The sequence below is a fragment of the Hordeum vulgare genome, chromosome 5H (assembly GCF_904849725.1).
Source record: "Hordeum vulgare subsp. vulgare chromosome 5H, MorexV3_pseudomolecules_assembly, whole genome shotgun sequence".
In the NCBI taxonomy this organism is placed as follows: Eukaryota; Viridiplantae; Streptophyta; class Magnoliopsida; order Poales; family Poaceae; genus Hordeum; species Hordeum vulgare.
The window spans coordinates 581517195-581534074 of record NC_058522.1 but is presented as its reverse complement, the minus strand read 5'-3'; the positions used below and the strand labels follow the sequence as shown (position 1 = coordinate 581534074).

Below are 16880 nucleotides of genomic sequence, written 5' to 3'. Positions count from 1 at the left end.
CGTCATCGACGCACATGCATCTATTCCTTTTTGAAGGTATATCATAGGAGTTGACTATTTTTCATTTCTGATGTGTCTTGCATGTAACATATGATTGGTTGCTATCTGTGAGAGTTACTGTCACGAGATATGCGGCCTCAATGTTTGTTCTCCGCTTTATTTCGGGGTCAAGGTTGTTCGGCTGCTGACATTTCTATTATTAATAATATATGACTGCGTGCATCATTATAATGCAGAGGACGGTGGTCATCCATCTTTTTTTTTTTAAAATTCTAAAGGTTATGTGGGTGCTCTAATATTTATTATTGGAGAAAAGTAGAATAGCCATAAACAAACAAGGGAGAGGAAGTGGAGGAATTACTATGTTGTACTACTCGGCTTTGATCTTCTTCAACGTCGGAACAACATCGTGAATCGCCATCCTATGACCAGGAAACTCTCTGGGTAGAGCAATCCAAACTCAAACAAAAAAAAACAAAATCCAAACTGAAACGCAGGCACAAGAAAATCATCATCCAAGTTGCAGCTATAGAGGAGCCTTGTACTACTGGGACAAGCTCTCCAGGCAATGCGTGATGAACACACTGCCAACGCGTAAGTTGTGTGGTAAACATAGTGTCACTGGGCATCCTTCCAGTGAAGAATTCTGGGAGATAAGACGGATGCCGGGAAAGCCTGGCTATGCGGAGGCGACCGAGCGTCGTTCTCAAATCAGGCAGCTGAGAGGATCAAGAAATAGCTGCAGCTTCCTTCAGAATTCCAATTGGACGCGGACATGCAGTCCAATACTACATAGTACTACAATCTAGCTTGCTGATTAATCATTCCTTGTACAGTATTCTACTACGATCGGTCCCTCCCAACTAAAATATACGGCGGCTGAGCAGTGACCAGTGAGTTCTCTCGGCCGGCCTTATAAAAAGCAGGGATGCTTCGCCACCTCTCCATTGCTGAGATATATATAGCACCGCAACTGAAGCTAGCAAAACCTACACCAGCTCCAACAAAGCTTGATTGCTAGCTAGCTCTGATATACAACAGACAATTAATGGCAGCAACGCGAGCGTGCTTGGTCGCCCTCGTCGTGGCTCTGACGTTTGTCTTCTTGGAGGGCCTGGCGGCAGCGGCGACGGCGAATCCGGAAGGTAGGGCGCAACGACGGCGAGAGGTGCGAAGCCTCCTCAGGCGGCTCAATAAGCCTCCTCTCGCAACCATTCAGGTATAGAAGTGTTTCCGGCTACCTTCAGGTTTAGCTTGTGCCTTCTGACTTAATTTGTGTTGAACATTGTACTTACGAAATTTAAAATGGTGATCAACTTACTTTTTGTATCATATACATGTAGTATTGCACATGTTTATATATATAAACGGTCTTAGAACATATCAAATATGCACTATCATGCCAAAAATTCCTCTTTCTTTTGTTTGTGGGAGTTAATCCATATGCAAACCAAGACCAGAAAACGTGGTATATGCTGGTCTGATACCCTCCTTGCCTCCACACCGACCATAATTAATTACCTCGCAGTCCAAACGTACACTTCGATTCCTTATGTCTTAATTTGATTGCACCATGTAAGCCTTGATTCTCTTATTTTGTGGCTCAGCCCATACATGCATAATTCGTACCGACTAGTTTCTAGAACTAGATAATACCCTGAGAGTTGCTGCGGGAATTGCTTGGAATATATTTTAATGATATTTGGTTGTATGGAACAAGCATATTTGGATTAATAATATGAGAACAAAAATGGAAGTACAGATGTATTTGATTTTTATATGAAATATGCATTGAATTGGTGACCATATAATTCAATGACATCTGGTTGTATGCAATATGAACATGTGTATTAATAAGATGAGAACAAAAATTAAAATACATACGGATTTGATTAATGATAGTAGTAAAATATTTACTGTATATAAGTAACATAATAGAATAAAAAATCTCATGCATAATTACATGTTGAAGTGGGTCATTTCTTATATATGGTTGCATGTTGAGGAAAATATGTTAGTATGGATTACTCATTTAGATAATTAATATAGGATGCTAAATAGATTGTTTATGTGTGTGTTTGTGCGTCTGTTTATATATATTTAACATCATACATATACTCGAGGAAAATGTTTCACTACTGGTGCAGTATGTGATTCTTTTAAATAAACTAGCAAAGTGATCCAAACACTTTTGTGGGAATCATCTTTAGTATTCTTAGTATGATGACAAAAATATTTTACTAAATATAATATAACAAGCTATCCAATATTTATATGTGAATATCATCATACTAACTCTAATTTTAATTTGTCATGGCACAAATAGTGCCAGATCAATGTTGATGAGATGATTAGGCACATTTATGAAGATGTTTTCATTAGGGTCCATTATAATAGGGGTCCATCAAATGGATGTTCACAACATGTTATTGCCAATTATGAGGATCTATCAATTCTCATCCGTCAATAAGGAGGTGTAAAAAATTAGTACTATTATGAAGATCTATGGGATGTCGAGTGTGCGTACTATCTAAGTACTTTTCTTTTTCTTTTCTAATTTTCTAGCATAATATTTTGTGTAAATTTTATCTGATTTCATATAAAAAAAATATGGTATGTTATCGGCATGGGTATTATATTGTTTTAGAGAAAGGACATCAAGGTTTGAGATACACAACACTAGAGATTGTCTTTTGAGTGGAATTTCAAAAATAAATAAAACAACGATAGTCTATATATGGAAAGTTCTCGAAGTCAAAAGTTTGTTATTATTTTATGTGTGATTATGTTGCTAAAAATGATTAATATTTGTTTTGTCCAAGTAAATTATACTAGTTCCATATTGTTTCGGTAATCGTCTTATACATGCAAAATGGGAACATTAGATAGCAAAATTTCCATAATTTATTATAAAAGCAGAATTAGTACTATTGACATCGATATTCAGTTCCAGCTCTACGCTCTGAGTGGCCATTCCATAGAACTAAAATTCAACGAACTTTAAATTATTTTAGTAGGAAAATACAAGAGATATGATCTCTTGGCAATAAATAAGTTTGTTGGCATGAAATTTATAATATAGCCATTGTTCTCATCTGTGTGAACTCATGCTAATTATGAACCCATAAAGCATCACATCCATGCTCGTCTCGGCCTTCATCTCTGTTTATCATACACATCAAATCTCACTAAGAATTTTTTTAGAATTAAGATTCTTAGAAATTATTTCTAAACCCCTTTAACTCGAAAAGTCCTAAGAGATAGGCACTCCTAATAATAAATTTTCTTGTTGACATATTTTTACTGGTTCAACATCGTTTTCCCTTGTGCAAACACTTGCCTAATTGTTGACCTGGAAGGCGTCACCATCATGTACATCTTCCCACCGATCTATCTCTTTTGTTGTCAATGTGAACAAACTATGGGTTATTGTGCCATCAAGCTCACATATAACTAAAATAACTCCAACCTAGTTCACAAAATATTTCTAGATCCTACATGTTGTGTTAATGTCATAGAGCAAAAACATCAGTCGTGTAGTCCAATATTATCTTTAACATATGGTTGCTCTAAATTTTTATTGCACATATGTATAATTTGATCCATTTTTATCGTGCATATTATTGGGATATTTTATGATAACATCGATTTTACGATGTTATCTAAGTACATATAAGAAGATGCATATGTACCTAGTGATTGTTCTTAGTTGACCCCTTAGATTTTCCCTAATTCTCCTCATATTAGTCCGGAAAATTATGACATTTAGTGCTTTTAACTTCATATATACCCACATATATTTATATATAGCGCTACACAATTGATATCGGTTCTAAATTCCAAATGGGTTTACGAGGTTAATGAGCATAATTGTTTTCCTAGTTCTTCAAGCCATTTTTAGGTTAAGTTGGCATGTAATTTCATAAATTCACAATTATATCCGAATTTAATCTCCGACGTACACATATGACTAAGAATTATTATTGAAGTGAAATTCCATGCTATTCCAAGAAGTTTGTGAGAAACGTTATATGATAGCACTCGAAAGTAAATTATTTCAAAGAGTTAAAATTTAGAGTCACAAATGACCTAGATTTTTATTTTGAAAATCACTTTAGCATGCTAATCAAAATTTATTTTTTCGAATACTTACTAACTATAAGGGCATTCTTGTATTTTCGAATTCAGGTTCAGCCTATCTAATATACATTTCTAAGCCCAGGATCATCTGCACCCGATGTAGAGGAAATTTACAAAAAATACTATTTTTCCAAAAAATCAAATGCTTTTTTGCATGGAAGATAATTTGGTGCATCAAGAGCGCTTCAAATTTCTGATCATTGTGACATATAGGTAGCAATCAACAAAAAATATAAATTGGGTCAGTACAATAAATGAACAATTAAAATTTTCACATAACTCAAATTTGTCTTTTTTACCGAGAGCTACTCGGATGTCCAAATGAGCTACATTTTGGACTGCAGCTCACCCACCAAATTATCTTCTGTGCGAAACTAGTTCGGATTTTTTTTCTAGTATTTGTTTTGAATTTTCTGATGATCATGGACGCAATTGAACCTCCGCACCCATCTAAGTATGTAATCCAGACTACTTCTATTATGTCAACATGCGCACATGGCATCTCACCATACATATCACCTCATGAACTATTTTCCTTTTTATATATTTTTAATTGCAAGCTCCACACAATTAGCATATTTAATGCAAACTTGCTATCTCAACATGCAACCATGCGTGCAAGGAAATAAATCCACCTCGTTATACAAGAATGCATGAGAAAATATTTAATATGATACTTATATTCGATAAACATTTTACACTAGACAAAATTAGCCTCATATTACTAGTTCAAATATTTACGCTCCATACGACAATCTCGTCAGAATATATTGCAACAAATTCTTATAGGAATGCATGTTTTTGTAATGATCTGGATTAGTGAAAGGGAAAAAGCACACTAAGAAAGAGAAGTACCACATATTTGTTACATGCTCCTCATTGGGCCAATATGGCCCTATTAGGATTTTAGCTTTCCATGAAACCTATGGCATACATGTGATGTAATCACGACTGGAAAAGATATTAAGTTATGTAGGTCCATGCAAATCAAGGGCATCATATTTTGCTTTCTTAGTAGAAATTCTAGCATATCTCTTTATCTAATCTAGTATTATGATGTTATTATATAGTACTCCCTCCAAACCAAAAACAACGTCGTACAGTTGAAATAAGGTTAGTTCAACCTTAGTTTAGAACCGCGACACTTATTATCGATCACAGGGACTTGATATATCCTCCATGTGGCATGTCTGACATGGCATGAGGTGCTTATCTCTACTCTATACATTTGCAATTTCATCATGTAAAATCATACGTAATTGCATGAGAGATTTTGATTAGCATATTTTCCATACTATCAATTCAAGTAATCTTCGTATATAAGAGGTCGAACTTATAGAAAAATATTGCCCACATTTCTGGAATAAATGTAAATGAAAAAAGTAGAACAATGCAATGACCGGGTAATGCAGTTATTTTTTCTTTATTTTTTTACCACTGCCGGAAGGTAGTTATGTGGCGATGGTGAATTTACAAGCTACCTAGCGAATAGCTCATTATGGTGTTTTTTCAGTTTCATATATAATTTGGCACAAGTTACTTTATCGAAGCTACTTTGTGCTACGAATATGAAGTACAACCATATTTTATTGAAAATTACAAATTACATTTGTTGACATAATTACTTAGATGTGCTTAACAAAACACAGATGTGCTGAACCAAACACATCTTTTATACGGAAGATACAAAGTTTATTATGAACTTTCTCTGCCAAAGAACATTGAGCTCTCTCCTTTGTTCTCTATCTTCAATGTTGTTATAGCAGATGAAACATAGACCCTAAAAGTAAATAATTGTGTTTCAAGCTTGTAGCGGAGCTCAAACTTTTTAGTAATAGTCAGAAAATATCGAATCAGGATATGCTAAGGAAGTAAGTAGGATTGTATCAAAGACATGCCTTCCATGGTCAAAGCATCCACTTCATTTCTACAACAGTGCCACACCAGCCTTGATTACCTCCTATCCATCCCATGTTAGAGCATTTTTAACTGATTCCATAAAAGTTAGTGGAGTAATGGTTGGAGCAAAGTTAATTTTTACTCCACTAGCTGTGGCCGCACCTAGTCGATCACTATAGTTTGCGGAGTAAAATCAAATTTGTGGCCATTTTATATACTAGCTGCACAAACACAATCTTTACATAATACACATCTTAAAATCATTCAAATTAAAGCATGGATAGCAATAATCAGCATAACACAAAGTGTCATCACCGCGTCTTTCAGATTTAAACATGCAAAGTTCACCTCAAAGACATCACTTTAAACAAAATGTTTGATTCAAAATCACCACAAACATAACATAGCTCTTCGGAGTGGTCTAGACAGTTCTTTAGATCCACTTCTCATTCTTCCTTAGCTCTTTGTAGCAATGATACAAAGTGGCTGGCTTGTGTCCGAACTTGGTGTTCCGGTGCTTGAATAGCTCTTGGATGTAGGGGCCATACTACACCACCTGCATCTGGACCATCGGTTGCATTGATCATGGATGGTGCTACAACGGTGCCCAAGTGAACATTGTGTATGGCTCGATCGCACGTCCATGGAAGTGTAGTAGTACTCGGTGATCTTCTCCCAAAATATGGTCTTGGTTTGATCTGTTCCGATCATTGCACCCATGGAGATGTCGCAGCAAGCATCACGAAGCACAAGGTCCTCCTTTTTTCTATAGTTGTGGATGCGGCTCTCCTTGAGGCCTTGGTGCTTGATTAGGTCACCTCCACCACCTCCTCCTCGGCTACCACCTCCTGGACCTCCTCCTCGACCTCCTCCATGTCTTGGGTTGCTGAATGATCCCACGATGAATAAAAGTTGAGAACATTATGGCCAGCGGTGACCGATGACTCCAACGTTGTGAGGAAATTGGTTGTGTTCATCACCGCTTGACAATGTCAAGCAAGCACTATAAAAAATCATTATCAATCATGAAGAATCACTATCGAATACCAATGGGAGGTGAGGTCTTATTTTTACCTTGTTGGCATTTCATCGAGCACTTGGCGACTGCCGCTCGGGCCTGAGCAGTCACCGTAGGGCCAGCTGGAGTTGCCACAGAAGGCATAGGCTTTGGACGAGGCGACGCCGCGACCTACTTCATTCTTCTTGGCAGTAAGGTGTGGTGGGAAGGCGGCATGTCGTTGCGAGAGATGCGGTGGCCACCCCGGACACCATTGGCGTGGTTGGAAGTAGAGCTTGGACCCGATGGTTCTTTGTCATCCCTAAGTTTTTTTTGAGCACCAACGGCGGAGTGTGGGTGGTTTCCCGTGGTGAAACGTTGGTGCAGGTAGCCTGCGGGGTGAGGGGGGAGGGGTGGTTGGCTATCCATCCCGGCCGGTTGAAGGTCATCGATGGCGGAGGCGGGGGTGGCGGCGACGGTGGTGGTACGCAGTGCAGCGCGAGCGGGCGAGAGGGAGGTTTCCCTCGCCCGCCGCATGATGGAGTATCTTTAAGAAAATCTTGGGGGAATAGGGAGTTGGAGTAAAAAAATATACTCCATTAACGTTTTAAGGGGGTCAGCTAGGTCCAACGTAATGGAGTAAACCAAAAAATTTACTCCCTTATGGCCATATTGGGGATCGGTTAGAAATGCCCTTAGGTAAGATTCATGCATATTTTTGTCATCACTATGATCTACTCAACATCAATTTATCTGGACCAACATACATTGTGCTTGATAGCCCAAGCAGCCAGTTGAGTCATTTTTTCCCCTTTGCATTGTGTGTACTATCACCAATGAACTCAAGCTAAGAAGGTGTTTTAATCACAGGTTCTTCTTTTTTATTTTTATAATGATGAGGTAGAGCAGGAAAGTGCACCAAGAGTGATCATAAAGTATAAACCTAATAGTGCGGAGAGCTTATAAAACTTCTTTATTTGAAATGCGTGTATGCATGAAAATTATACTCGGTAGTGGGAAGAGATTGAAAATTATACTCTTTTGTCGTACCCTTTTAAATATTGTGGTCGTTATGCTCGTATTTTTATGGATATGATTAAAAATCCTGGTTTAGGACACACTGTAAAAAAATGATACTTCTCGTGAGCCTTTTCCTTCTATATATAATGCAGATTCACCTATTGAACTTGTTCATATAACACTTCTATTTTTATGCTAGGATTGAATCTCAGCCCTTATAATTTGCTCCCAAAACATATATGGTTAAATTTTGTTTCTATGATTAATGAACATTAACATGGAGATGGGACCAAACTTTTCTTGTCAAGTCCAAATATTATATGGTTTAGATAAGTGGTTCACATGTAGATCTAGTTAGATCAATATGATGTCCAAACATTTCTTTGTCGAGCAAGTTTTGTCTTCCATATACACAAAGATAGAGTACGTACATGATCCATGTGGTAAAAAAAGGGAATCCTTGCTCGTCTTTATGTTGGGAGATGGAATCCTGTTCACTTAAAAGAAGACCAAGGTTGATTGAGTTTGCATGTACTTGTCCAAAACAATGTTGTTTATTTTATTCTACATTACACATCGTCTGTGAGAAGAATGTACCGAAGAACTAATGTCTTCTAGTTTGTTCAAACAATTGTCTCCTTTAATTCGACCCGGTTGCAACAACTGACTCCCATAAGTTAACAGAGCGTAGATGGAGATATCATAGACTGTGTGCACATCTCCAAACAACCTGCATTCGACCATCCTCTCCTCAAGAACCATACTATCCAGGTAAATCATTGCAACACCATTTTCCTTTTAATTTAATAATTGGTTGTTGACGAACTATACGATGCGCTCCAATATCCCACATTCGTTTCATAATATCACCCAATCATCACATTTCAGATGCAGCCTGCCTACAATCCAGGTGGCATGTATGATAAATCCAACATCGCACCCCATCGCATCGCGCAAACATGGCATCAAAATGGCAAGTGCCCTGAAAACACTATACCAATCCGAAGGACAAAATATGAGGATCTCTTAAGGGCCAGTTCCACCAGGAGGTATGGCAAGAAGAGGCCCGAGAGCATCGCAAACCTCAATTCAGTCAATGAACCAGTGACACCCAATATATCAACCGGCCACCAGGTATAAAAAGCCAAGAATCATATTCAAATGAGAAATAATATCCGTCTTTGATTTTGTATTATTATTTGATTAATTTGGAACGTGATCATCCAAAGTATGTTTTCTCTCTTATTGAGCAGCATGCCATAGCATATGCACAGGTTGATAACTACCATGGAACCAAAGCCACCTTCAATTTGTGGAAACCAACAATTGGGAGGGACAATGACTTTAGCTTGACACAACTATGGATCACTGGAGGTTCCTATCGTGGCAACGACCTAAATACCATAGAAGCAGGATGGCAGGTCAGACCTCAAGAGGAAACATTAAACCCACTTTCATAGATGATTTATTAATCGATCTCTAAAATATAGTCTAAAGTAAGATCTAAATAGTCATCTCCGTTACCTACGTTGTTGTTATGAAAATGAACCTGAAACAACCTCCTAGATATATCATGCAATCTCATATCAAAAAACCTCCAAGAGACATGGTTTTCTACACCCGGGTGCCCCTACACTGCACCCTCTATGAATAGTAAACTTAAAATCATTGAAAAAATATAAAGCTTTGGAACATCAAACATGATCAGTCTTTCGATGATCTTTCAAATTTTCACCTACAAAAAAACATCCGAGGAGCGCTCACCTATAAAAAAACATGGTGCAATGGTTATGTGCATTTTTTATAAATGATTTTGTTTTCTTTGGTGAGGGCTCCATGAATGTTATTTTTTGCTAAAACATTGCAAGAACATCATGTCTTTGATCATCTCTGACCCTTGAAAGTTCCACATTTTTTAGTTATTATCAGTTATTTATGAATTTAATGTTCTTGAGAGTGTAGGGGCACCCCTGAGCTCTTACACCTTTCTCAAACTCTAAATGTAGTTCTAAATTGTCCACATAAGCCATTACAGAAAATAATATTTAGTAACCCTCTAATATTTAGCCATGAGAGAGAGAGAGAGAGAGAGAGAGAGTGAGAGAGAGAGAGAGAAATGCAATGCAATGCAATGCATATAGGAAAAGTTATAAATCAATATGGAAAATATATAAAGTAATAAGTAACTGACAACTGACTATTATAGTATTAGGATAAAATTGCATACTATCTATATATGTATTATTAAATATAAAGTATAATCAATTCTAATCAACTGCAGACCTCATTTTTTAACAACAATCTAATTGTTTTGTCTCTTAGAAAATACTTATATCTCTTATGTCCATGTGGGTGCTTGTGTTCATGGAATAGCGAGGTACATTAAGCATGTGAAATTATTCCCAACAAAATTATGTGCAATACAAAAACAATATCAAGAATGTAAAAAGATATCCTAGATATATATGCATGGATAGGGTGGACGTACAAAGACACTCAACTGAGTAAGAAAGCAACGACCAATTCTATGAGCCATCGATAGTGCGGCATGTATAAGAAACAACTATTTAAAGAATGGAACCAGGACGCTGGATAATGGATAAAGAAGATGGATTCCATGTAAATTTATCATATGTGCACACTTGTTAACAAGGCATCTCACCGTATCTGTATGATCGCAATGGAAGGAAAGGAGAAGCAAGCTGTTTGTATAGACTTAGATTTTCTTGCTGGTTTCGTGTAATGCGACAAAAGGATAACCTCTAAATCTGAGTCATCGTCTCTCTCTCTCTCTCATAACCTATCTATCTCTTACCTAGTCATTCAATATATAATGGTGTAGTAAGTTGTGCAATCACTTTCATTGTGGCTGATGGCCTTGTCCTCTATACAAACATTGCAGGTATACCCAGATCTATATAAGGATAGAAATACTAGACTCTTTGTCTACTGGACTGTAAGATAAAGATCATATTCCATTTTATTTATTGTGGAAGTATTGAGTCGTACTTTTATCAATGTTCTTAATAACACCAAGATTCTAATTTTCTGTTGTGTGAATATTGTAGCGAGATGCGTATCATCAAACAACAGGATGCTATAACCTACAATGCCCAGGGTTTATCCAGACAAACAATCAGATTGCCCTTGGTGGAAGCATATCCCCAACCTCCACCTATGGAGGCGCACAATATGACATTGATATTTTAGTTTGGAAGGTATTAGAACATTCAAATCCTAAATGCTGAGTTATTTGCGCTGAACAGTTCAATCGAAAAGGGTAAGTTGTCGGGGGAAATGTGGCAGAATTCACTCATACTTCAACATTTACTCATCATGTCCATGATCCCTTGTACTCATAAGTGGAAATAGGAATTGGTTACAATTATTTGTTTATAACACTTGCAAGGATTAGAACTCGAGAAATCTTGCTTTGATTTACATGTGCTAAAGAGTTCAAACCAAAACTTACCCTAATGGGAAAGAAGGAGAAATTCACGTATACTTGAACATAGGGATACACAATCTAATTTTTTAATGAGCATAGAGAATCCATGCCAATTTCCTCTTGTTTTTATATAAAATTGTGGGTACTTGCATGTTTGTTGGCACAAAAATGGAGTAGAAGTTGCATCCATGCATATTTCATATTTGTCTCTGAGTGCAACAGTCTTCATTTAGCTATTGAACAAGGGATATTTCAAGTTACTCCTATTTACTTGGTTAGAGTGGAAACAAATGAATATTAACCATTGATTTAAAATTAGGTGAAATAAATAGGACATTTAAATAGTTGCACATGAACTCGCTAATGTGTTGTATTACACTAGCCCATTAGTGTGATGTATCGTCTTTAATTCACACACTGAAGGGACCTAAACTATGTTCCTAACTCATAATCATATCTTATATATTTTGTACTAAACTATTTTTAGCTTGCAGGACAAGGTAGGGGGAAATTGGTGGCTACAAGTGGGAGGCTATTACGTGGGTTATTGGCCATCGTTCATCTTCTCCTACTTGCAAAATAGTGCCTCCTCTGTCCAGTGGGGCGGCGAGGTATATTCACCTGATGTCGGCCAAACTTCTACACATATGGGCAGTGGACACTTCCCAAATGAAGGGTTTCGCCAGGCCAGTTACATTAGGAACATCCAAGTGGTAGATACCTCCAACTCTCTCATACCGCCTAGTGATGTGGGCTTAATAGCTCGGCACAACAACAGCTATAACGTGCAAAGTGGTATCTATGGAAGCGACTGGGGTATTTACATATACTATGGCGGCCCTGGGAAAAACATAAATAGCCCATGATAAGTACCCCTTTTGTAATATAATGTTTTATGTATTAGTCATGACCCTAATGCAACCATATATGTTATGTTGCAATTCTCAATTGTTGTGTACGACTGTATTCATAAAAGTGTGAAAAAGCAGTAGAAGCTCGCAACATATGCGCTAATGTTTCACCACATGTTTGGGAATATGGAATAAGTGCTTTTCATCATTTCTTGTTACAACTTTGTAGGAGTGCAACTAAATATCATGTACTTTCTACAAGGATAAGCCTGTTTACAACAAATTTGGAATTCAAAATAATTGTCTATTAAATAAATAAATAAATGATATTATACTTATCACTATACTTTTAAAGATACATCTAATAAATCTTACCGACCAAACCATTTTTCTCTATCAATGCAATATTTCCCCATTTGGGTCAATTTGTTATCTCATTGAGAATTTTCTTGTTCTCCATCGACTAATTTATCGTGAACAAAAACATAGTTTCTATCATTTTCCATGTAATAAACACTAGTAGAAAAGGGCCGAAAGACCATTAGCCCCGGTTCAAACGAAAACCGGGACCAATGCGAGGCATTGGTCCCGGTTCAGTTTGCCAGGGCATTGTTCCCGGTTTGGTTCACCTCATTAGTCCCGATTCGGGGCAAAAACCGAGACTAAAGATCCAGCGAATGCCACGTGGCTTGCCGCGGAGCATTAGTCCCGGTTTGTTGCAAGAACGGGACTAAAGGGTAGGCTATTAGTCCCGGTTTTAGACAAAAATCGGGACTGAAGTGTTGCCTATATGAACCCTCGCCTGTGCCCACCCTCTCGTCTGTTTTTTGGCTGTTGAAGTGTGACCATGCCATGCTCTTGCCACTCTAGTTCATGCACATGAAGTGTTTGATGAAATGCCCGAGCCATACTACTTAAGCTTTCTCCTCTCCAAGCTCGACCTCCAAGCTCCATTTTCCTCAATATTTGTCTAGTTTTGGCCGTGCACCAACTACACAAGTATTTTAAAAGGTTAACTACTTCATCCTTTCATCCATCACTGCTAGTTTAGCTCTTTCAAATGCTCAAATTAACTTCTTAGAGTCTGCACATGTGTAGGGTGCCGTCCCGTGCCCGTCCTCACCTTTGTCGATCGCCCGCGCCGATCTCGTCGCGAGCACCACCGTGGTGAGCCTCTTGTTCTTGTCTTCTTTTTAAAATAAAAATAATTCTTACTTGTATGATTTAGATACATACTTGTATAAAGTACTTACTTTCATTATTTTTTGTTATTATATAGTGCGATGGTTTTGGTATCCGCCTCCGTCGGCCCTCGTCATGTCTATGATTCAGATGTGGTATATATTATCTTTTATAACTATTTGTTTTATTTAGTGTTTATGACAATTATGACGACCAACGTGACAAATATTTTTTAATCTAGGAGGTATGTGAACCGGAAATTCCAACCCACATAGAAATTCTTCTCGAGAAGTTAAATTTGCTTGAAAAATAAAACAAATACTTGAAGGAAAAATTAAAAATAATTGAGGAGAAGAATATGGAATTGGAGTTGCATGTCGCCGATGTCATCGATGATCGCAAGATGAAGATCGATGTGATGCGGTTGAAGATGGATGCAATCCGCTTGAAGATGGATGAAATGCGCTCGAAGATTAGGAATACTAGAAAATATACCATTGATAAAGAGGCTTGGTATCATTATATTGTTGGGTCAATTGTTACCTTAGTTGCGATTTCGATCGCATTTGTTGTTGCATTTAAATGTTTTACATAGTTGTATGTTGTTTTATGAGAGAACTTTATGTATTTATTTTTTACAATAATAACATTTGATCACTACTGTGCTTTGGTTTTAATGTGATGATGAACCAACCGGGGCTAACAGTCCGCGAACCGGGACTGTTAGCCCCGGTTGGTTCATCATCACATTAAAACCAAAGCACAGTAGTGATCAAATGTTATTATTGCAAAAAATCAATACATAAAGTTCTCTCATAAAACAACATACAACTATGTAAAACATTTAAATGCAACAACAAATGCGATCAAAATAGCAATTAAGGTAACAATTGACTCAACAACATAATGATACCAAGCCTCTTTATCAATGGCATATTTTCTAATATTCCTAATCTTCAAGCGCATTTCATCCATCTTTAAGCGCATTGCATCCATATTCAACCGCATCACATCCATATTCAACCGCATCGCATCCATCTTCATCTTGCGATCATCGACGACATTGCCAACATGCAACTAAAGTTCCATATTCTTCTCCTCAATTATTTTCAATTTTTTATTCAAGTAATTATTTTCTTTTTCAACCAAATTTAACTTCTCGACCAAAATTTCTATGTGAGTTGGAATTTCTGGTTCACATACCCCCTAGAGTAAAAAATATATGTCACGTTGGTCGTCATAATTTTCATAAACACCAAATAAAACAAATAGTTATACAATATAATATATACCACATCTGAATCATAGACAGGACGAGGGACGACGGAGGCGGATACCAAAACCATCGCACTATATAATAACAAAAAATAATGAAAGTAAGTAATTTATACAAGTATCTATCTAAATCATACAAGTAAGAATTTTTTTTGTTTTAAAAAGAAGACAAGAACAAGAGGCTCACCACGGTGGTGCTCGCGACGAGATCGGCGCGGGCAATCGACAATGGTGAGGACGGGCACGGGACGACACCCTATACATGTGCAGACTCTAAGAAGTTAATTTGACCTCAAATTTTGCATCTAAAACAAAATAACTCCCACATACACTCCTACACTAAAACCCACAAACCACTCTACTTCTATAGCATTTGAAATGAGCTAAACTAGCAGTGAGAGATGAAAGGATGAAGTAGCTAACTTTTTAGAACACTTGTGTAGTTGGTGAACGGCCAAACCTAGACAAATATTGAGTAAAATGGAGCTTGGAGGTCGAGCTTGGAGAGGATAAATCTTAAGTAGTGTGGCTCGGGCATTTCATCAAACAACTCATGTGCATGAACTAGAAGGGTGGCAAAAGCATGGCATGCACACCTCAACAGCCAAAAAATAAAGGAGAGGGTGGCAGGGGCAAGGGTATATATTTGCAGCACTTTAGTCCCTGTTTTTGTCTAAAACCGGGACTAATAGACAACCATTTAGTGCCGGTTCTGGTCACAAACTGGGACTAATGCTCCGCGGCACGCCACGTGGCGGTCGCTGGATCTTTAGTCTCAGTTTTTGCCCCGAACCGGGACTAATGAAACGAAACGAACCGGAACCAATGCCCTGGCAAACTGAACCGGGACCAATGCGTGGCATTGGTTCCAGTTTTACTTCAACCCGGGGCTAATGGTCTTTTGTGCTCCGGCCGAAAGACCCATTTTCCACTAGTGCATAGACAAGATGCCACAATTCTTGTGGGAAGTAACCGCTTGAGCTTCGGCTAATATTGTTATTTTCCTGGTGGACAAATATAGCAGAGTATAAGTATAAAAGATTGATAATAATGCAGGTAGAAACTAACGAAGGTAGTTAACATAAATAAAAGTAGTTTTTTTTCCTAAAATGAAGAGATTAGGCGCGGAGAGAATATAGTTCATGGTAAGAATATATCAAATGTCCCACTATGAGGGTTATACCATTTACCTTGTATCGTACTCATAGTATTTGATATATGTTTTTTGTAAGAGGTTCACCCTATGGTTATGAAACTCCTCCTCGTGGGATGTCATTTCATACTATGGTCCCATTTTGCATTTTCCACAAAGTAGTTGACTCCACAATTAATGTCCTTGGACTGAAACCAAGCATTTAGTTTTTTGGTTCACAATTATATCGTATTGTCTTTAGTCCTCATAGATATATCCACATGTCATGTTATAGGTAAAAGATTTCCTAACAATACGTGTTACCTGTGTAAGTCTTGGGATCATGCTACTTCGGCCCTTAAAATGGACAACACACACAGAGTTCACCACAGTATAACAACATACTAGATAAATCATACTACTACAAATATAAAGGATGACATATAGATTATGCACAAATGAATCTTACCACTCCCGTAAATCTCCCACACCTATGGGGGACTATTCATACGATCGATCCAATGAAAACAATACCGATAATATCGTGAAGATTCGCAGATGAAATGGATAATTTAAATAGTCTTGATCTCCAGATGAGATTAAATAGAGTCACAATTATTCTCACAAGTTTGATTTCCTCCTAAAATAATGAAGGGTGAGATGATGATGGAGATGAAAGGACCAAAACTAAGAAGATCTCGAGAGGTCATGTGGATCTTCTGTTCTTCTGTTCTTGATGTGGTGGCAGGGATAGGTTTCTCTTCCCCGTAGGTCTTGATGTCCCACAAGTATAGGGGATCAATCGTAGTCCCTTAAAAAAGTAAGAGTGTCAAACCCAGTGAGGAACAGAAAGAAATGACAAGCAGTTTGCAGCAAGATATTCTCTGCAAGTAACAATGATAGATAGTTTTGTAGCAAGATAATTTGTAATAAATA

The 16880-nt window shown here is 37.5% G+C and overlaps 1 protein-coding gene across 1 annotated transcript; it reads left to right on the top strand.

The window, feature by feature from the left end:
* Positions 1-7487: 7487 nt before the first annotated feature.
* On the top strand, positions 7488-12370 carry LOC123397438. The gene is made up of 6 exons (XM_045091971.1): positions 7488-7520; positions 8945-9190; positions 9310-9477; positions 10959-11012; positions 11125-11274; positions 11999-12370. Exons 1-6 carry the CDS (start codon positions 7488-7490, stop codon positions 12368-12370), a joined length of 1023 nt encoding a protein of 340 aa, XP_044947906.1.
* The last annotated feature ends 4510 nt before the right edge of the window (positions 12371-16880 follow it).